This window comes from Hydractinia symbiolongicarpus, chromosome 7 (genome assembly GCF_029227915.1).
Source record: "Hydractinia symbiolongicarpus strain clone_291-10 chromosome 7, HSymV2.1, whole genome shotgun sequence".
Classification (NCBI taxonomy): Eukaryota; Metazoa; Cnidaria; class Hydrozoa; order Anthoathecata; family Hydractiniidae; genus Hydractinia; species Hydractinia symbiolongicarpus.
The window spans coordinates 20,267,501-20,290,196 of NC_079881.1; the positions used below are offsets into that span (position 1 = coordinate 20,267,501).

Below are 22,696 nucleotides of genomic sequence, written 5' to 3' on the forward strand. Positions count from 1 at the left end.
AATTTCTTTAAAAAAGGCGCGAATAATTAAAACTTTCCAATGAAATAGACAACGCACCCAGTAAACATAAAGACGTCTTAAAGACGTATTTTCTCGTCCCCAGCTCGTTCGGACGTCTTTCGACCAGAAAAAGACGTCTTAAAGACGTCTTTATTTGGTCTTCGTTAGACCAGTCAAATCTCGTTCGAAAGAAACGTCTTAAAGACGTCTTTATTTGGTCTCCGTAAGACCAGTTAAATCTCGTTCAAAAGAAACCGTTTTAAAGACGTCTTTATTTGGTCTCCGTAAGACGAGTTACATCTCGTTCGAAAGAAACGTCTTAAAGACGTCTTTATTTGGTCTCCGTAAGACGAGTTATATCTCGTTCGAAAAAAACGTCTTAAAGACGTCTTTATTTGGTCTCCGTAAGACGAGTTATATCTCGTTCGAAAGAAACGTCTTGAAGACGTCTTTATTTGATCTCCGTAAGACCAGTTAAAATCTCGTTCGAAAGAAGCGACTCAAAGACGTCTTTGTTTGTTGGAGAACAAATCAAGCTGAACAATGATTAACATTTAGAATAATAACACATGATACTAAAAACTTTTCTGAAAAAAGCGTGTGTTCATTGAAAAGAGAAATTTAGTTCTTATAAATTTGCAAAACTGCAACCCTGTTTCTCCGAGACGAGTGCGAGACATCTATTGTGAAACTCGTATCACCGAGACGAGTTAAAGCCCACTCTACACTATGGCCTGGAACTAGTTAGAGTTATATGTAAGGGGGTAGCACAGATAGTAGTTTACATTATTAAATCATAGTCTTTACAGAATTAGTTATAATGACAAAATAAATAAATAGGTGTGTTATAAGAAATTTTTGTACTTCTTTATGTTTTGGGTTACTTGGAATGTGTGTAATATTTCTGCTGACATCTCTACATTCATACCCCCGTACCGTGAAAGTTCGCGCCTTTTTCAAAATATTTTTTCGGCGGATTTTTTTCAAGATTTTCTGAAACACATAAGGCCGAGCTCTTTGGGAAACAATAGAAATATCATAAAGGTAAGTCTACACTTTTATTTTTCTTCATATACACAAACATAAAAATGGTAGGCAGATGCTTTTCTGATGAATGGATGCTATTCTGAAACGAACGTTCGTTGTCTGGCACTTTGGTTAAATATAATGGTTAAATATAAGTAAATAATGATAAAAATTACCAAGGAAATTAAAAAGCACAACGATAAAGCTAGCTTAGCTGGCTACCGTTTGTGTGGTGGTGTGGCTGCCACCAACAAGGTTTTTCCAGCCCACTAAAGTCATTCTTCGAATTTGCTTGTCTTGGTTGTGTGGTAAGAATCGTTTGTGTTGTCATTTTCTTTCTACTTTTCTGACCACTTTACAGCAGGTATTAAGAAGTTAAAATCCCATGCAGTGCAGGTAGCTATTAAGCTACTAAATTTAGTAGCTTAATAAAGTGAGGGAAAAACTTGCAATTATATAATAGTAACCAATGCTTAGGTAAAGCTAGCCGTACCTAACAGCCGTACCTAAGCCGTACCTTAGCCGTACGTAACTACACTTTTCTTTTTAAGGTGAGGTAATGTATTTTAATGGAAAAAACTGAGCTAATCGTAGTGGTAAATTTGTTGTGTCACTGAATTTCTGTTTCTCAATCGCCAATGAACCCGCAAAATACGAAAAATGTTAACGAAACATCTTGCTCTTATAGAAACCAAACGGGGGAGAGCGCGGGAAGGTGATTCCCAAATCGACAAATTAAGTACGGCGGGCAATAAAAAGGTGGTTAGTACGAGCGGTGAACTTCAATGCGACTTATCAAGTAAAGTAAAATAAAGGGGATAGGTAAGGAAAAGAGAGGAAAAATATGAAAATTATAAGACAACATATATTTTACGGTTGGGTCCTATCATATAAGAAACAACTTTAAAGGCTAAAATATGTACAATAAAAACGAAATTAAGTTAGGTACGGCTAGCTAAAATAAGGTACGGCTGGAAAATATTAAGGTACGGCTGGGTCCTATCGTATAAGAAACATCTTCAAATGCTACAAATGTTCCAAAAAAACGAAATTAGGTTAGGTACGGCTAGCTAAAATAAGGTACGGCTGGAAAATATTAAGGTACGGCTAGGTCCTATCGTATAAGAAACATCTTCAAATGCTAAAATATGTACAATAAAAACGAAATTAAGTTAGGTACGGCTAGCTAAAATAAGGTACGGCTGGAAAATATTAAGGTACGGCTAGGTCCTATCGTATAAGAAACATCTTCAAATGCTACAAATGTTCCATAAAAACGAAATTAGGTTAGGTACGGCTACCATTGATCAAAATTAAAGTACGGCTGCACATCTATTTAAAGTAAAATAAATTGTATAGCTGAAAATATAAAAAATATTACCTAAGAAACAAAATACGAACACGATAATATATAATTATATTTTAATAAATATCACTATCAGTGTCAGATTGATTGCTTACATTCTCTAACGTTTCCATTTCTAGAACCAAATCTGTAACAGATCTATCCGATCTTGATGCAATATATCGAAACGCTAACAACTGTAAAAGAAAGATGTCGATAAAATCAAAGGTCGTAAAGAGTGATTTAGAGGTAGCTGGGATAGATACAGGCCAGTTCTGTTTAAAGTCAGTCAGTGTGACTCTTAACCCAATTGCCAAACAATTCAAAATCGTTTTTATTGAACGTTTTTAGCATTTGAAGTTGTTTCTTATATGATAGGTCCCAGCCGTACCTTAATATTGTCCAGCCGTACCTTATTTTGGTTAGCCGTACCTAACTTAATTTTGTTTTTATTGAACGTTTTTAGCTTTTGAAGTTGTTTCTTATATGATAGGACCCAGCCGTACCCTAATATGGTCCAGCCGTACCTTATTTTGGCTAGCCGTACCTAACATAATTTCGTTTTTATTGAACATTTGTAGCATTTGAAGTTGTTTCTTATATGATAGGACCCAGCTGTACCTTAATATTTTCCAGCCGTACCTTATTTTGGCTAGCCGTACCTAACTTAATTTTGTTTTTATTGAACGTTTTTAGCTTTTGAAGTTGTTTCTTATATGATAGGACCCAGCCGTACCCTAATATGGTCCAGCCGTACCTTATTTTGGCTAGCCGTACCTAACATAATTTCGTTTTTATTGAACATTTGTAGCATTTGAAGTTGTTTCTTATATGATAGGACCCAGCCGTACCTTAATATTTTCCAGCCGTACCTTATTTTGGCTAGCCGTACCTAACATAATTTCGTTTTTATTGAACGTTTTTAGCATTTGAAATTGTTTCTTATATGATAAGACCCAGCTGTACCTTAATATTATCTAGCCGTACCTTATTTTGGCAACCGTATTTGAATTTAGCCAGCTGTAGTCACTTTTAGCGCTAGCTCTAATATTGTCCGCAGCGTAATAATGTTCAATCTTACTTTACTAATGTTTTTCATACATTCAATTTTAAAAATCTCTTTTGTATTTGTATTAAAATCATTTTATAAAAATTATAATACATGTAAGATATATTATTATCGGTATTTCATCATTGAGGATTCCCTGGGGGTTACTGGGGCTCGACGATGGAGTGCTCCATTTTGCATCATTTTTATCGGCATAGATATTCACCTAAAAGACGAAATAAAAGTTAGACAATTTAACTTTGATATACATTAACGAATAATTTTAAGCTTAGAAGCAAGTGGTCTTACACAGAGCTGCTAATTACGAATTTTCTTAAGTACGGCTAAGGTACGGCTAAGGTGCGGCTGTTAGGTACGGCTAGCTTTACTTAACCGTAACCAATTGATGTAGCTACAGACAAGCTTAAAAATTTTTTTTCACACTTTTCAAGCTTTTTATGCCTATAAAGGAAATATAGGTGAATTCCAACGTAGCGTTATTTGTTTACATGCTTTTCGTTTGAGGTTATAAACTATTATCAAGTGCAGATTTATGTCTTCTGATTTATTTGAATTCATTTAGCTAGCTAAAGTCCTAGAAGTGCCTTCATGTGAAGAAATTGACTGATAATTACTTTGCTTCACCTAGAACCCCTATCTTTTTTCCTACCAGAGCCGAAGGAGCTTACTACTGAGAATGTAAACAACAGAATTCATCTATATTATAGCAATTACTTACCATACACTACAAAAAAGCAACCGTAATTAGTAATTAAATTAGTATATATATGATTAGTGTGTTCATACCTTGTGCACACCCTGTAGCTAGCTAGTCTGTATCTTATATATTAATTCCCTTGCGTGACTAAAACTGTGAGTCCACGACACGGAAATCACGGGTCACTTTCTTATGACGTGGTTGTACGCTAAAATTTAACTAAAAAGATTAGGGATGTACTTCATAGAAATCGCACATAAGCTGTAAATATATATACCCTTATGCCAAAAAACTCTATGTTAGCATATATATATAGGTATCGCTACATATGAAACGGTATTAGATATTTACAAAGCATACGGACTGTTAAATGAAGTTCCCAGCATAAAACGGAAGTTGTGTTTACGAAAAAGATGGCTGTTCTTTTTGAGTATTCTCTACTCTTTCATTCAAAATAAATCTTTAAAAAAACATTTAAAGAAGAGCATGGTTTTATAAATTAATCATAGCAATGTTCTGTAAGGTTTTTTCATGTTTTATTTTCAGTTTTGATTATATTATTGTTGCCAGACATGTTTTATAGCTAGCATCATAAAAAGCCAACCACCACCAACAACTAGCTAGCTAGGAATATATATATATATGTAGCCATGTTCTTTATACCTAGCTAAGTCTCCAATTTATATTTAAGTGACTAGCTATTAGCTGCTGTAGCTAGCTAATGCTAGCTTTAAACTAAAGATTCCCAGTATATATATTCCCACAAAACACATCAAACGTTATTAACCCTGAAAATTTTAAACATTTTCCTGGTTTTTTTTGGTTTGCGAAGTTCTTTTCCTCCAAATATTCTGAAAATAAAGTTCAGAAATTACTTATTTTTAAAATGTAAATTTAATTTGTTTCAAATTGTGGGCAAAAACCTTAATCAGCATGCTAAAAAAACTGACTTTTCTTAATTTAGAATTACTAAACACAACCATTTTCTTACATTTAGTGTAAACTTTTGTGCGTATGGCTTATATTTAATACACCAAAAGAGCTACTTTGTTGATTTCAATTTTATACTCTTTGTAAGCTATTTTTTTCTTCTTTTTGACATTTCTGTTTTACCACTCAATTTTTACATTTTATAAGTTATTTGGAACAGAATGGTATGAAATAGACCAAAATACCCGATCTTAGTTGTTTTTAATTTACAGGCTGTGTCTGTGAAACTTTAAGGGGAACATTTGGTGGAAGACAATGGCATGACATATAGAACTGATTTTTGTTGTGTTAGATGTTATATCTGAACCTTTTTGACATTTTATGTTAATTTTGCGAGGAAGGACCATATATATATACACAGAAGAAGAATTCAATTTTACACCTTGCAAGCTTGTAATTAATTAGTTACCAAAACAAGTTTTTTCCCACTGCCAGGCTATATATATTTGTTCAAATTTACTTCGTTTTAACTAGAACCATGGCTGATCGAGCTTGAAAGTGGAGGAAAAGAAAAAAAAAAGTACTTGCTTATATTGACGAAGATACCTCATCAACAGATGAAATATCTTGTAATTCCTCGAGATTTCAGTCACTAAAAGCTATTTGTGGTGGTAATGGTGACGATGCGTACAACGCTGATATAAATGAATTAATATCAGGTTACACAATTATGGGGAATGCAATAAGGAGCCAAGTTTAACTCAATCATTGGCAAAATGTGCACTTGACAATAGCTGGACACATCAGTCAGTGGACCAACTTTTATCTGCTTTAAGATTGCATGGACATGAGGATCTCCCAAAAACTGCAAGAACTCTGCTGCATACTCCAACATCAATTCAAGTTGAAAAGAAATGTGGTGGTGACTATGTGTATGTCGGTTTAGAAAGTAACATTCGAAGAATTTTGCTTTCTAATCCAGGAGAATGTGACTTAATCCAACTTTCCTTGAACATTGATGGTTTGCCACTTTACAATTCAAGCCCAAAGTCTGTTTGGCCCATTCTGTGTGCTTTTAATAACGGTGAAATATTTACTGTTGGTCTCTATTTCGGTGCTAAGAAACCTGAACCTGTTGGTGATTTCTTGGAAGACTTCCTTACTGAATGGGAGATTTTAAAAAAAAGTGGTATTGAAGTTAATTCTACAGTACATCATCTCACTCTGAATGCAATAATGTGCGATGCTCCTGCTCGTGCTTTTTTAAAAGGGATAGCTTACCACAGTGGGTACTACTCTTGTGAGAGATGTACAATAAAAGGTTCTTATGAAGGTAGAGTTGTGTTTAATGACTTTCCTCCAGAACTAAACATGCGCTCGGAGGATGTATTTAATGATTTTGGATACTACCCAAGTCATCAAAAACAAATTTCTCCACTTATAAATGCAGGGTTTTCATGCATTCATGGTTTTGTCTTGGATTATATGCATTTAGTTACACTTGGGGTTGTGAAAAGATTATTGAAGGCCCTTACCCAATCGTCCTTTGGTTCCAAGGCAAGGCTTTCTGTTAATTTGAAACAACAGTTTTCAACAAACATGATCACTTTAAAAGGATGTCTTCCTTCGGAGTTTTCAAGGCAGCCACGTTCAATTGTTGAGCTGGATTACTGGAAAGCAACAGAGTTCCGCCAGTTTTTGTTGTATACTGGTCCTGTTGTATTGCGTGACCTTTTACCAGAAAAAAGTTATGAACATTTTTTGTTATTGAGTGTAGCAGTATCAATACTTTTAAATTCAGATGCAGAATTCCGTCAAAACAATCTGTCACTTGCTAAAGATCTTCTTCATTGCTTTGTATCCAATTGTCTTAGCATATATGGTAGTACATTTTGTGTTTATAATGTTCATGGTCTGTTACATATACATGAAGATGTTGTTTTCCACAAATGTTCTTTGAATGAAATATCATGCTTCCCATTTGAAAATTTTATGCAGCACATCAAAAGAGCAGTAAGATCGGGAAAAAGTCCATTGGTTCAAATTTGTAAGCGGCAAGCTGAAAAGTTTTTATTACCTTCAAAGAAGAAGGAAAAATATTCAAAAGTTGGGTGCAACGATAAGGATGGTTGGTTCATAAACAGAAACAATGTTGTGTCAGTGGAGGAGATAAAGGCTAATCGATACTTGTGTAACATTTACAAATATTATCAATTTGATGATGTTTTCAGTAAACCATGTCCTTCAAAGAGATTTAACATATTTCTGCTTCGCCCTAATTGCAAGGCAATTGGTCAAAAATGGCTTGATGGTATTGACTTCGATAGAAAGCTTGTTTGCATACCAGATAGAAGAGGGAAATGCTTGTTTCCACTTCTTCATGAAATTGAACGAAATTAAATTTTATAGATATTAATTTTAATGCGATTAGTTATAAAATATGAGAGTATGTATGAGGTATAAAATGATGTTGTACTTATATTATAGAGCTTAAAAAGTTGGTTAACAAATCATTTTAAATTTTTTTAAAAGCTTTTTTTGTTCTCAAGATGTTTTCATTTATAGAATTTCAGATTTGATTACGTTGCATAAATTATGATGTCATATTTAAGTAATAGCAAATTTTGACATTTTCTGTCATCAGTAATTTTCTGTTAATGGATGTGTATTTTATCAATGCATAGATATTATAAAGGTGAATTGATTAACATAATTTTTTTCTTTATATTAATCAATTCACTTTTATATTATCTATGCATTGATAAAGTTTAAATGCACATCCCTTAACAGGTCTAAAATTACTGATGACATAAACTGTCAAAATTTGCTAATACTTAAATATGACATCATAATTTATGCAACATAATTAAATCTGAGATTCCTTGTAAATATCTTAGAACAAAAAAAGACTTGTTAACCAACTTTTTAGGCTCTATAGCATAAGTGCAACATCATTTTATACCTTGGGCTCCATTTAAGGATATAAGTACTGTACAGAAACAGTTTATTAGTAGCTTTCTTTTTACCAGAAGATTTTCTATTTTCCTGTTTGTATGACAGCTCCTTTGTATGATATTTTATTTTTATTTTAATTTTATGCCATGTTATTGAGCCATCCTGTATTACTTCATCGAAATATTATTATAAAACTGTGTTCAAAATAATTTTAATGTAGATTTTATTTCCACCTTCTCTTCCATTATTTATTGATTTGAAATACTTTTTAGGTTAAAAATGGCATACACGAAATGCGTGTGGGTAGAAAAATTAAACGGTATGGAGCAAGAGGCAACAATACCATCATCGTGGGTATTTGCGGCAGAAGGCGTAATTAGGTGGCCGGTAAAAGTAAATGCCCTGAGAGCAATGCAGGAGCAGAGGTTGCCCCAGGAAAACTGGAAAACCTTCAACCTAGTTAAAGTAAAACTAGCTGATGGTATGTGAAATATTTTTATACTGATTGTGAACATTTTTGCACTGACTTTTATTCAAATCTTTTCTTTTTTTCACAAGATGATATAAGATTATGTGATGCATTCAATGTTACATCTGCATCAAATGAAAGTGATGTATCAGGTAAAAATGTCTAAGTTTTATCATAACATTGCTTACACTATTCATAATACACTAACCATTTAAAATAATACTAAAAAATTAATACTATTATAAAGTAATAAAACGATAAAGGATTGCCTCTTTTTAGATACCGAGACACTGAGCCGGTCAATCAATAATTCGCAATCTACAGACTGCAAAAATATACATTGTAAGTAATGCTGCTATTTTAATATTTTGACTACAAATAGGACGATATATACCTTCAGAACACAGACACATTTTTTTTCAGTTAAGAAATCCACACCTACAAGTTTAAAATCTTTGAATTGTAAGTATGTACAAGCTTTATGAAACAAAGTTACTCAGATTAGAACGTATACTTTTTGGTAATTTTAATAGAAACTGTTTGTGCGAATCTAAATATTTAAAAAAAAAATCGAGACAGTTGTTGCTCCTGAATACATGCACACATTTATAAGTTTTAGCTAATTATAACTTCTTATTCAGTTCAAAATCAAGCTCTACCAGAAGTCGTCCCTGCAACTCTCCAAGCTGCGGCGCATAACACATATTGTAAGTATATATCAAGCTATTTCTTTGAAGAAACTCATTTTTTTCCATATATACATCTTAAGTTTCGTAGACCTTGTTTCCGTTCCTGTGTTATTAAATATGTCAATACAGAATTATGTAACCAACGAAATTATTTTACTTTTTTTATAGTTCAAAATCCAAATACCTCTCCTGTTATTGCGATGAACAGTAAGGAGATAGATGGTGAGCGTATTTAATATAGTTGTTTATAAAGTTGTCTGTTTGAGTTTTTAGTATTTTTTTAACGATCATGCATTTACTTTACCTATAGTTCCTTCGAAAGTCAGATCTGAAGAGAGAAGTAGTGGTACTCCAATTAGCAGTGCCAGCAAACGTAATGCATAGACATTGAAGATGATGCTGCTTGTTCTCGCTTTCCTTTGTCCGAAAAAAGTGAGACAATGCGATAATTTTTAAATTTTATATTTTTAAGGAGTAAAAGTGTTAACTTGTTGAAATGAAAAAGACATGCTTAATCTTTTAAACGTGCACAAAGAGTAAGCTAGATTTTTATTTCTATCTATTTGATCTCTATAGAATTCCAATACAAGACTCTTTCCATCCTAACTGAGATGCGAGACATGCTCAAGAAGTTAGTGGGGGAGCAGGAAATAGATATAGAAGAAGAATACAGAATATGCGACACACACGAGGAGCTGTCGTCGCTAGAGGTGAAGCTGGGAGATGCTTCCTCGAACAAGAGCATGGTAATGTTGTTGTCATTTATAGTTGTATGTTCAATTGTTCTAAATACAAAAAATGAATAAAAATATATTGTTTAGACAGTATTTTGAATAAAAAAGAATGAAATGATAGTTATTAAAGATAAATTGAATGAATTTCCTTGCAATCATATCCATATAGACTGATTATGTGTGTATTTTTTGCTCTATAGCTTCAACAGTTATCAAGAATTGGCGGTATCAATTATAAAGACAACACGCGTAATGTAATGAGAAGGTGGGTAAACTTTTCCTGAAATGTCAGATTCATTGGCAAAGTCGAGTTATGAACATTATTCTCTAGTTTTTTAGACTAATTTAAGTGTCGTGTCTGTATCGCCCTTTCGTCTTCTTTTTGCTTATGTAAGTGTGATGTCTTGTAAATGTTCTCGTATGTTTACAATAATTAAGGCTTTGTTTTCTGATTTTAGAGTTATGACTAACGGGTGTATGTCCCAATATAACATGAATGGGCAAAGGGGAAAGAAGAAGTTTAAGGATTTTTCAAATCTTCTTCTATTAATTGAAAGTGAGTATATAATCTTATTTTAAAACTTCCTCCTTAGAATTATTTTAACCCATTTTTATTTGATATGAAGTTTAGTGAAATTACTTTTGAGTATGTTAACAAGTTGGTTTCTTTTAGTTTCATTCTAATTAGAGAAAAAGCAATTTTTTTTAATCCCGCCCTGAAGTTTTACTAAGTATGTACGCAAATAGCTTCAGCGGTGTACTGAAATTCATTCTACTATTTTAGAAGCTGTTTTGAACAACTTCAAAAATGCCACCGCATCAGATGTGCAAACCACCATGTCTGTTGCATTTAAACAGGCCCCCGACAGGTCTGGTGGTGGTGGACGCAAAGAAAATGACAGTGTTCCTAACAACGTTGAAGTGTTGCCGGAGACACATAATTAATTAGTAATAAAGACAGCAAAACCTTTTTATTCCAATTAGGAAAAATAAAAACCGTAAATATCAATCAAAACCATAAAAATCTTTTCTGTCTATGAAACATTGCGTTGTAGTAAGACGAACGAATATTTATCTTTCCAACGGTCGAAATGTTCATCACTGTCATTCTGTGTTTTTAATTATATTTTTTACATATGTTATTTCCATGCGTTGTATATTTGCTGTTATATTACATTTTTAATATCAAATTGTTCATAAATGTTCATAGAAATATAAATTGTAGAAATGTTCATGTAAATTATAAATTTGTATATAAATATAAATTTTCTAACAAATTTTTTAACCATGTTTTCATTAAACCCTTTCTTTGTTCATTTTTAATGCCCTTGTCCAGAATAAAAATTTACTAAAGATCACAAAATTGTAAGGTCTACTAGCAGTATAACATTTGAAAGAGGAAAACTTAAATATGTTATGGCAAGGACGTCTTTAAGACGTCTTAAAAACGTTTTGGAAGCTACGACGACGTGTTTGAGACGTCTTTAAAACGTCTTAAAAACGTTTTGGTAGCTACGAGGACGTATTTGAGACGTCTTTAAGACGTTTTAAAAACGTTTTGGTAGCTACCAAGACGTCTTAAAGACGTCTTTAAGACGTCTTTAAAATACGTCTTTGTCCTGTCTTTTAAAGACGTCTTTCGGCGTTACGTTTTTAGACGAGTAGGAGACGTCTTAGAGACGTCTCTACTGGTCTCTAAAGGACGTCTTAAAGACGTCTTTAAGACGTCTTGTGTTTACTGGGCAATGTTAATTGTCCGTAACTAAAGGCTAAAATACACGGTAAGTTTAATCGGACCGTTTAAATGTAAGAAAAAAAAACTTACCGTGTAAACAGCAAAGATGTACAACTTTTCTCGGTTTTTAAGTTTTTTTAAAAGTTGGACATGTTCAACTTTTGCTAAGTTTTTTCTATTGAAATTAACAGAATAATTAATGAGCTATTGTTAAACTAAAGATTTGAGCATATATTTTCGGTTTCTAACCAGTAGTCCGCTTTTTTTCTTCTACGATTATCCCTTCTGCTGCTATAGCAATAACCGCAATGAAAGATAATACATTTTAACTTAACGTATAGACAGGTGTAGTACCTGCAAACGAACTTATAAGTTTTTTCTTACAACTAAACGGTCCGTTTAAACTTACCGTGTATATTAGCCTTTAGAAAATGCACGTATTTATAACAAGGAAAATGCATCGGGGGAATAACAAAAGTTAACTACCCATCGATTTGGTATAAAAAAAATTAAATTAAAGCTTTTATGAAAATAAATCGAAAAAAAGTCGCGCTAAGGAAACACAAATGAGATATGTTATCTCATAGCTACAACTTATGTGCGCCTATGTAATTTTAGGTCAAGAAACTGTTTCGCTTTTTATGAGAGCAATAGATAATGCCATACCACCATCTTTCTTAAAAAAAATCATAGAATTAGTTCCGAGAGAAACAAGGATTAAAATTATTTCTGACAAGCTTAAGGAAAACAATGTTTCATTAAAATTTTTTTAAACAGATGCAAATTATTAATTACGTGTAACAATATTTTTGCGTTTTGAGTAGGATTTTAATTTAATAGCCTATTTATATGTATAGTAATAATTGTCAGTCATATTCAGAGAGATTAGAGGCAGTTCAATAATTAGGTCACGCTATATTTGCCTTTTTAGAACCACCCATTTCCCCATTCCATCACGTTTTTATATAAGACCCCTTTGCGTCACGTCACTCTCGGTTAAGAAACCCACCAGTTCCAGTATAAAATTAGACAGAAAATTTAGATAAATGTAAGTTTCCTTCATACGTTTAACAAATAAACAAATATGTAAATGCAAATATAATGATCATATTAACAAGATAATCAATCGCTCGCCCAAATTGGATCGAAGTTATTCAACACGGGGATTCCACTTCGGGGAACAATATCTGAAATATAGGATTTATTGTCGTCAAAATTACCGTTATCAATTGCATGCCATTAAAGCTCCTGAGACGCCGTTGCACATAGCAATTCTTCTTGGCTGCGATGCTGCAACTCTTTGTGGTCGGACTTTTCTTGTTTTAAAGCCACTGTGTACGCGATGTCTTTGTTCGGCTATATAATAAGCGGTTTTTACATTGATTTTTGAATTATTTTCTCATGTTTTGTCATATTGGAGAACACTTTACAATAGCAACGTGTTAAGATAAGAAAACTTTATTAAGAGCCGATATAATATACAATGTTGTATAAGTTATTTTAATAAAATAAAATTTACACTGTATTATTTTCCTGCCAGAAAGGATTCATCAACTTTATCGAAAAAATAATTCCTGGAAGGGAAGGTGGTCAGCCTACTAAGGCTAATCAAGATTGATTAGTTTTCACAAACAAATCTCTCTTTGCGCTATGACCAAGTCTTGATGCAGCACCAAAACTTTCTGGCCGAACTCGTGTGATGAAGTCGCTATTTTTCACTGCTAGGAAAACAGCATGTTCAAATCCAAAACTAAACTGAAATGTATTTTTCGTAAGACAACTTCTCTATTTTAACAAATTAAAAATAGTTTATCAAACTTTTAAACTCTGACGTTACGGATTTGAACTAGGTACTCTCCCCCATATTCATCGTTACGCTGCGTCACGAAAAACGAGAAACCCACCTATTTTCCTCATTTTTTCTCTTAAACCTCGTCCGCAGAGCTTTTTAGCCGTCTTAATATAAACAGAAAAAGGCTTGGGGACGAGGTTGTTTAAAAATTGCCAAAAATATCAAATGCATGTCTTTCAAATCCATCAACAGGTGCAGATGGCCGTGCTTGTGGGACAGCATCACGTGGAACAATATACACTTTTTTTTATAAGCAACTGGTTGCTACAAAACTGAGGCTGAAATATGGTCAAAAATTCAGCAACTGCTAAGCAACTGCCTAGGCTGAGTTTTGGAACAGTGGTAAGCAACTTCGGCTGAATTCTACTACACACTTAGCAACCACTTAGATCAGTCTTCCACAAGAAGAATCTGTACAAAAAATTCCGAAAACATCATCGGTTACTCACCATAACCCTCCTCTGTCCTTGATATTTACTAAATCAGATTTTTTTCTCCACATTTTCATTTGAGTGAAATAAAAAATAGTTGTAATGTTGATTTACCCTACCCTCTTGGGCTACAAGACCCTTAGGACGAGGTTGGCTACACCCCATAGTTTAAGTGTGTAAATACTTGTAAGAAAATGCCAACCCAGACGAATTTATTAGGTTACTTTGGTAAGTAGAAGCCAGCATATCAAACCAGAAGAAAAGAAAATATAGTCCCCTTCAGCTCACAAAAAAAACAGAACGCAAAAAAGAAATACTTTCTACATACGTCAACGTGAAAGTCTTCTATGTACGTCCACGTGAAAGTCTTTTATGTACGTCCACGTGAAAGTCTTTTATTTATGTCCACGTGAAAGTCTTTTATTTATGTCCACGTGAAAGTCTTCTATGTACGTCCACGTGAAAGTCTTTTATTTACGTCCACGTGAAAGTCTTTTAGTTACGTCCACGTAAAAGTCTTTTAGTTACGTCCACGTAAAAGTCTTTTACATACGTCCACGTAAAAGTCTTCTAAGTACGTCCACGTGAAAGTCTTCTAAGTACGTCAACGTGAAAGTCTTCTATGTACGTCCACGTGAAAGTCTTTTATGTACGTCCACGTGAAAGTCTTTTATGTACGTCCACGTGAAAGTCTTTTATGTACGTCCACGTGAAAGTCTTTTATGTACGTCCACGTGAAAGTCTTTTATTTACGTCCACGTAAAAGTCTTTTATTTACGTCCACGTGAAAGTCTTTTAGTTACGTCCACGTAAAAGTCTTTTACATACGTCCACGTAAAAGTCTTCTAAGTACGTCCACGTGAAAGTCTTCTATGTACGTCCACGTGAAAGTCTTCTAAGTACGTCCACGTGAAAGTCTTCTATGTACGTCCACGTGAAAGTCTTCTAAGTACGTCCACGTGGAAGTCTTTCGTAAAATCTCAAAAGTGAAAATGACAATGAAGAGATAATTTGATGTCCGGTAATAAAGAAAAGTGGATATATTGCCTCCAAAACATTGAATGTTTATTTATTTATTTTTTGAGGCGCCAACTGACTATAAAAACAAAAGAAAAACCGACCCACAAGAATATTAAAACGAAACATGATAAATAAATTGCTGGAAGAGTTTAAAAAACATTCTGTGATGGTTACAAACGTTTACCTCAATAAAAACAGAGGGAATATGATGCCGATATTAAATGTGTAGCTGTGGTGTAAACACATTCCATACTTCTGTTATGTATTTTTTTAGTCAAAGAATGATAAGAAGTTCAGTAAAAAAGTGCTGCAGTTGATTCAGCGTTTTATACTACATAAAATATCAAAAAATTATGCTCTCATTATGGTTATTTAAGTGCACACAACATCATGCACAGAAAATGAGACAGTGAGTTTTTATGGCACTGTTCTGATACTGCCAAAAAGGGTTAAAAGACCTATAATACACTTTTTCAAATACATAGAGACAATCCAATCACTCGACGAAAATTTGTGAGAATTAAAAAACAAACAAGTTATGTACATCGTGATGTATTTACGTGAGTTATCGTAACTCTGTAAATATAAAACTATTATTTAATAGAAAATATTGTAACATAACATATGATATTTAACGTAAAAATACACATCTTGGCGGCCGTTTCTTTTTTCTTTCCGTAACACGGCGATTTATCAGCTGGGTTTTTTATCTCTAAATGCAATTTTTAACATTTCATTAAATGAAGTGATTTTTTCTCTGGGTTTTTTATTTTCCTTTCCACGTAACATTTCTTCATTGTCGATATTTTGATAATCTTCGAATGTAACATAATTGATACCTGAACGAAAAAGAGCAGTACTTGTTACGTCATCGATGAGAGGTGTCAATAAAATTGAGAGGTGTTTACGTGCTTGAAATATTCAATATTAGAACAATATCGGAAGAAGAACGTGGATCACAAAATCTCACATTAAGTGGAAAAAAGTCCAAGTCGGTCTAAAACAGGTCGAGCACAGAATTGATTTTCGAACAGACGTAATCGACATACCTCGTTTACTCATCAATGCTTGCATGTCTGCCGCAGACATTTTTTCTTTTGAATATCCAAGCACACCTAAAGGTGAAGAAAACACTTTTAAAAGTATTTCCGACCGGTGAAGATTACATCTTTTCAATACTGTCTAACGCGACTAGAGAAGTTTCAGAAAGCGATAAAAACAAATGTTTTTTGCAATTTAATAAAGAAAAGAATTGCTTTGTTGTAAGAAGATCCAGCTATCAACACAGTGTTAGACACGTAGATGATAAAACACCTTCGTTTAAATCAGTCACGATGCGTTGACCAGTCGCAAATGCTTCGTTCATTGTCGTGACGATCACACCAACTGGTCCGTGTTTTACCCACCCACTACAATATAAACCTAAAAAATAAAAAAGCTTCCTATTTTTTTCGAACACCTATTGTTAAAACTTAAGATATTGCGTGAATAAAATACAGAAGACAAAAATATCTTCTGTTACATCAACACCAAACTGAAAGAAAAAGTGTTGCCCAAACCTTTCAATATTTTCTTCGAATTAGGAGCATCGACGACTCTCCCGTCGAAATTCGGTATCACACCAAGTCGTACATCAAACGGAATACCCTCTTCCACCTTGATGCTTTTGTAGCCAACGCTTCTCAGCACCTTAACAATAGTATTTTACAGAAAATGAAAATTTCACATCGCCTCCAGAGGGTTTTAAGAAAAGACTCCTCCTACCATTCCACATGAAAATTCTTCACATTTCCCAGTTCCTTCAGGTGTATAGACGCCATCTTTATTCTATAACAATTCAACAGATTGTTACTTACATGTAAGTTTTTAAACTTGCTTTACATACTTTATGAGCAATTCTTTAACGCCCGATAGTATTGTTAACGCACAACATAACTCTCAATCTCAGATGTAACTGTCAATGACACGAGGAAAAAAAAACTAAACTGGAAGACCTACCCCAAACATTTTTTATTTCTAAGTTTGTCAGTAAAATGTAAGTAATGTCCCTACGGTCCATTTATGCCTCTAGCTAAATCGAACACCAATGTTAAATCGAACACCGATGTATAACCAAACACTCGGTTAAAATCGAACACTCGCTTTAAATCGAACATTCACCTTAAATGGAACACTCACTTTAAATCGAACATTCACCTTAAATCGAACCCTCGCTTTAAATCGAACATTCACCTCAAATGGAACACTCGCTTTAAATCGAACTATCAACTTAAATCGAACTCTCGCTTTAAATAGAACATTCACCTTAAATCGAACATTCACCTGAAATCGAACACTCTTGCTGAACTCTTACCTTTACTAATCGATTTTTCTCCAATCGAATTCCACACACGTTGTTGTCGTCGTCCGTGAGAATTTCATGTGGAGTTCTTAAAAAGTTTAGTTCCCACTCACGTGTGCACTCACCTCGTCTTGCTTCTTCGTTCGGTGTAACGGGATCACTAAAGTATAAGTTGAATCATCACAGCTCATGCAAAACTCAAGAGTGCGTACCCGAGGCATACACCTTCAAAATGCAACAGGAAAGAACATTTGTTTATATCAACATAAGACGTTGTGTAAATTAATATGTCAATTTAGTTTTGATAGGACATTTGGTCGGAAAATTTACGGGTAGCTTTTACTTTTACATGAAATGTGTTGTTTAAGTAACACGCGAGGCTGGTTGGAAGAAATAATCAAAATGATGAATATTAACACTAATAATGCGAGAAGAGACTTCTGTTTAACAAATGCCACTAATTTATTATTGGTAGCTAATGTTCCTAGGTGTGACTCCTCACAATTAGAAACATTCCACAACTATTAAAAATTATCACTCACAGAGCTGTTTTACACATTAGCTCAATCAAACGTTTTCTTTGACGGGGTAGTTCTGAAAGAAAAAAGAGATTTTTACAAATATGTTTTTAGGTTTATAAAACCTTACGTCAAAACGCTGTAAAAATCCATGCCAGCCAAGAACATCAATCAAATAACAAATATCAAACATAAAAAAATAATTGACAAAGTAGAGGCTAACCATCACAATTTAAAGGGCTACGAAACGGTTGTTGATTTTCGATTTTAGTGACTTACACAAAAGTCGAGCTAATGACAGTGGAAATTTTTATGATCACTGAGGGCAAAAACAACAACTTAAATTATCTTAAATATCATATTGGGCATCCAAATATAACTGAAAATGACAGAAAACTTTCCTACATGTATTGAATATCCGTGATTTATTAGATATAAATACTTGCTTTGAACTCAAAATTTTAAAAAAAATAAACTTCAAGCATGTTGAACTTGGTAGCTGGTTATATCCTTTAAAATTTTGCATAGAAACATACAAGTTTAATTGTACATAAAGCCAGCCAAGCAACAACAATGATTTTAAATAATTTTTTTAACAAATACAGCTCCTCGTGTTGTCTCTGTTCCCTCGTCAAAACAAACTTTCGATTTATTGATATTTAATATAATTTGCAGACCGTATCTTACCGCCAAAAAGAATACTAAAGGAAACTTTTTCTTTTTTAAAAAATAAAAATAAAAAAGTAGCAAATTCATCATAAAAAATTAATTATTCATAAATAAGTTGTTTACACGTCTACACGGCTCTAAAATGTGTATAATTTCTTGCACCTCAACCTTGGTCTGTTTGTTACACACTATTCTTCAAAAATTGTGGTGATTGAGCTTATTTAATCGTTTCGTAGCCCCTTTACGAACACTCTAACTTCATCAACAACAACAGGGTAAGGTAAAAGGCACAGGATAATTTGCAAAAAACAAAAAAATGCTCCAGTAAAACTACCCAACACGTAAATTGTAATCAAGCTAATTCACTCTAACAAAGAAAACTGGGAAAACGACTGGACATTTAGAAACGGTGACAATAACACAATGCATACAAATTTGTAAGTAGATATTATCAATTTCAGTTTGGAGTTCAGCTGAGTAAGCTTATAAAGTTAAATACAAACCTGAAACTTTTGGTCTAACATCAACAAAGTCTTCTCTATGAAATATCAGCTTTGTTCCATCAAGACGAATCATTTCTCGCAGTTCCTTGGTAGTGAATGAAACCTAGAATTCAAACATATCAGTCAACGGCGCAAATATTTCCAATATTTCCATGTTCTCAACGTGGTAAATCCAGAATTCGTTGTAGAAATTGAAAACAGTTTGTATCAAAAATTAAGAACAGAGAATGAACAAATTTTTTCGTTTTCTCCAAACTTGAAAACAATGCTAAACACAAGATTTCTACCTCGATGGGTCCTCGTCTACCAATGATATGAACTTTCTTTATCCTACTCGTTTCTAATTTCGCTAAAGCATGTGAACAAATATCCGTATGCTAGAACAGAAGTGAGATGTATATTTGTAATGGTGCAAAAACAGAAATAAGAATTTCCACTACCATGACAAATTTCAAAAAAAAAACAAAAAAACCGGACTACCTTCAGCAGAGAAGTTGGAGAGAGTAGCAATCTTGCAACGTCCAGCGCTACATTGCCCTGCCCAATAATGACAGCTGTTTCGCAATTCAAGTTGGGGGCGAGCTAAATAAAACGTCACAATGAGCGGAGTAGACATATCCAGGAAGAACAACTACTGTGCTCATCAAACAGACTACCTGGCAGTGAGCGGGATTCCATCCGCGGTTTCCAGAACTGAAAGCCGCAGAAAAACCCACTACACTACGTGCAGCGATATGTCAGTGATGGAATGAGATTGTTTATTCGGATTGTATGTATATATAGGTAAATCTTTATCATGACACATCGGTATTTTTCATTCTCATCAGAGAATGTTTCACTCCGACCAGACCTCCGATCATGACGGCCGAGTCTGGTCCGTGTAAGTGATATTGAAAAAGAACCACTTTGCCATCCAATAACATACTGCCTGGCAGTGAGCGGGATTAGATCCGCGGTCCGCAGAACTGGGAGCCGCAGACGGAATAGAGGAGCAGCAAAGCATGGAAGTTAAAAGAGAAAAAAACTTACATCAGCGTGAGCAGGTAAGCCATTGTACCATCCAACAAATGAACGCGCAGCATACACTCCATTTGCATCCTAAATAAATAAGAGATAAACAAAGTTGATTTTTTTACGAAGGACCTTGATGGTTATAATATATAAATCAGATAAAAAGAAAAACAGAAAATAAATATAGGTTTCTTGTCTCGCTTAACTTTAACCCTTTTATTAAGTTCAACATCTGCAACGTTACTGGTGGAGACGATGTTTATTAACCGTGTGATCACCACCAATAACCTTTTACTTATTTTGTTTGTGGAATAAAATACTAATTTTTTCCAAGTTTTCTGAATATCTTTTAGGCATGGCTAGTGGTGCAAAAATATAACATGTTTGAAACCAACAGCAGCATACTGGCTATTAAAAATATTATTTTTGAACAATACACGTACCTCACCTGGGATATTAAGTCTTTTATCATCATCTGCACCATAAGCCTAAAAACAACCAAAAAATATGCAGATTGTGCACCAAATCCAGCACTGCGTTGATACTTTTCGTAAAATAGGTAACTTGGAAATTAAATAGGAAATGAATGAATATAATGAATTAAGAGAGTATTGAAGCATTCACACATTAGCAACTCATGAGCGCTAATTGCCACTTTTGTTCCATTACGAACTTCATATTTTCTAAGAAAAACGGTGTCTTATAATTGCACTGAGTTTTCTTAACTACTTCCTGTAGGGCAGGTGAAACATGTTTCACAGAAACAGGGAAGATACAATATCTGCTCCTGATGACGACCGTTTGGACAAACTGATCATTCTCGTTATTTTAACAGTCTACACCATCGTTTTCCTTCAGTTCTGTTTCATTTCATTTGGAGTTAAAACACTCTTTTCTTAATTGCGTAACATTAAGGGGCCCTAATTGTTATCAATTTGCGAACGTTGACAATTTTCGTTTCTTCAACAAACTGCTGAACCAAATAAAGCACAACTCGTTTACCAACAGACACTATTTTCAAAACTTTATATTAAGAACTAGTCCGTAAACTGTGGATAAATCCACCTGTTTTCCCTCCTTTATATATCACATTTGTTGTTTTCATAGCACAAGTTTTTTTGCGCACAAATAGACAGACAGACGACAAATTAGAGACAAGGCGGTAGCCTGTGGAAAATCAACGGGTTTACTCGTCCTTAAATAACGCTTTTCGTGTTTCTGTAGCACGACGGATTCTTGTGGACAGATAGACAGAATATGGCTATTTATGACATAGCAAAGTCGGTATCTCCTGGATAAATCCACGGGTTCACTTGTCCTTTATATATCGCATTTCGTGTTTCTCGTTCACATGAGCCTTTTCTTGCGCATAAACAGACCGACGGAATACGGCTATTATCAAAGAGATATCATGTTAGGCGAATAAGTAAATAATATATAGCAAAAAAATAGCTTACAAACACAACAGCATCATAAAATTGTCTCAGTTCATTCGCTTTTATATCATGACCAACATTAACATTGCCAAAAAATGAACACCGCCTGCTTTCAGCTACTTCTTCAAACGTACTACTTGCATTCTTAAAAAAAAAAAGATCAGAAAAATTATTTCTTTCTTTTTCAGCTTTTGAAATACGAATATTAAAATGTAAGTAACTTCGATTGTTTCTTATTATCTATAGCATTGTGCAATGCAGGACTTACCTTGACCTCGGGATGGTCTGGTGCGACACCATATCGAACCAATCCGAATGGTACAGGAAGTTTTTCAAATATGTCCACTTCAGCTTTTTTATGATGCTTGAAATAAAAAAAACGAAAATGATCGAAACAAGATTGTAGAAGTTTACCAGTAGTTAAAATTGAAAGATGTGTTTTTTTGTCCGCTATAGAGAGTTAAACTGGTTCTGCATGCAACAAAACAGGTCAGACCTTGTTTATCCTTCGTAATTTTTCCTTCCTTTTTTAAAACTGAACCGTGATAGCGATATTAAGAAATCAAAATAAATAAACGTTTCACTTGTAGGAAATGCGTCAGATCTTACCTTTAATACATATTGTGCAGTATAAAAGCCAGCTGGACCACTTCCAATAATACACACTCTTGGTGCAGTTGTCATTGACCGAAATACATTACGGGTAATTTTTCCCTTGATACTAAATGTCCTGATGGAATTTTGAAGGGCCATATTTTCACAAGATATTGTTGATCAAATACGCGTGTTCTGTTTGACATATTAGCAGCACATCATCACAGTTTTTTATATACTGAACAATACTAAAAAGAAGGTGAATCTAAGTGAAACAGGGATTACATGAGGGATGTATTGGTGTAATGTTACATGAGGGATGTATTGGTGTAATGTCACATGAGGGATGTATTGGTGTAATGTCACATCAAGGATGTATTGGTGTAATGTCACATCAAGGATGTATTGGTGTAATGTCACATCAGGAATATATTGGTGTAATGTCACATCAAGGATGTAATGGTGTAATGTCACATCAGGAATATATTGGTGTAATGTCACATCAAGGATGCATTGGTGTAATATTACATCAGGAATGTATTGGTGTAATGTCACATCAAGGATGTATTGGTGTAATGTCACATCAGGAATGTATTGGTGTAATGTCACATCAAGGATGTATTGGTGTAATGTCACATCAAGGATGTATTGGTGTAATGTCACATCAGGGAT

At 33.9% G+C, this 22,696-nt stretch overlaps 2 protein-coding genes and 1 long non-coding RNA gene across 4 annotated transcripts; 1 reads left to right on the forward strand and 2 right to left on the reverse strand.

Moving 5' to 3' along the window:
* Positions 1–3,478: 3,478 nt before the first annotated feature.
* Positions 3,479–3,818, reverse strand: LOC130649370 (uncharacterized). Its single transcript, XR_008983040.1, has 2 exons — positions 3,729–3,818; positions 3,479–3,645 (listed from the first exon to the last, which is right to left on the reverse strand). It is a non-coding gene; the product is annotated as an uncharacterized LOC130649370 (long non-coding RNA).
* Positions 3,819–7,914: 4,096 nt separating this feature from the next.
* LOC130648402 (uncharacterized) lies at positions 7,915–11,191 on the forward strand. Of its 2 annotated transcripts, XM_057454449.1 has the most exons (7): positions 7,915–8,503; positions 8,581–8,643; positions 8,771–8,833; positions 9,133–9,198; positions 9,349–9,402; positions 9,491–9,612; positions 9,757–9,896. In XM_057454449.1, the coding sequence occupies exons 1-6, from the start codon at positions 8,302–8,304 to the stop codon at positions 9,562–9,564; spliced, it is 522 nt and encodes a 173-aa protein (XP_057310432.1). In that variant the 5' UTR covers positions 7,915–8,301; the 3' UTR covers positions 9,565–9,612; positions 9,757–9,896. The 2 variants fall into 2 exon arrangements, with proteins under 2 accessions (XP_057310432.1, XP_057310433.1); XM_057454450.1 differs by lacking the exons at positions 7,915–8,503; positions 8,581–8,643; positions 8,771–8,833; positions 9,133–9,198; positions 9,349–9,402 and adding exons at positions 10,115–10,179; positions 10,373–10,470; positions 10,699–11,191 and having other exon boundaries at positions 9,502–9,612; positions 9,757–9,926.
* Positions 11,192–15,488: 4,297 nt separating this feature from the next.
* Positions 15,489–22,337, reverse strand: LOC130648399 (NADPH:adrenodoxin oxidoreductase, mitochondrial-like). Its single transcript, XM_057454447.1, has 15 exons — positions 22,040–22,337; positions 21,699–21,794; positions 21,452–21,574; positions 20,438–20,482; positions 20,013–20,081; positions 19,464–19,565; positions 19,271–19,360; positions 18,984–19,086; positions 17,836–17,887; positions 17,306–17,453; positions 16,717–16,779; positions 16,512–16,641; positions 16,267–16,374; positions 16,002–16,067; positions 15,489–15,791 (listed from the first exon to the last, which is right to left on the reverse strand). Exons 1-15 carry the CDS (start codon positions 22,181–22,183, stop codon positions 15,646–15,648), a joined length of 1,485 nt encoding a protein of 494 aa, XP_057310430.1. The 5' UTR covers positions 22,184–22,337; the 3' UTR covers positions 15,489–15,645.
* Between the last annotated feature and the right edge of the window lie 359 nt (positions 22,338–22,696).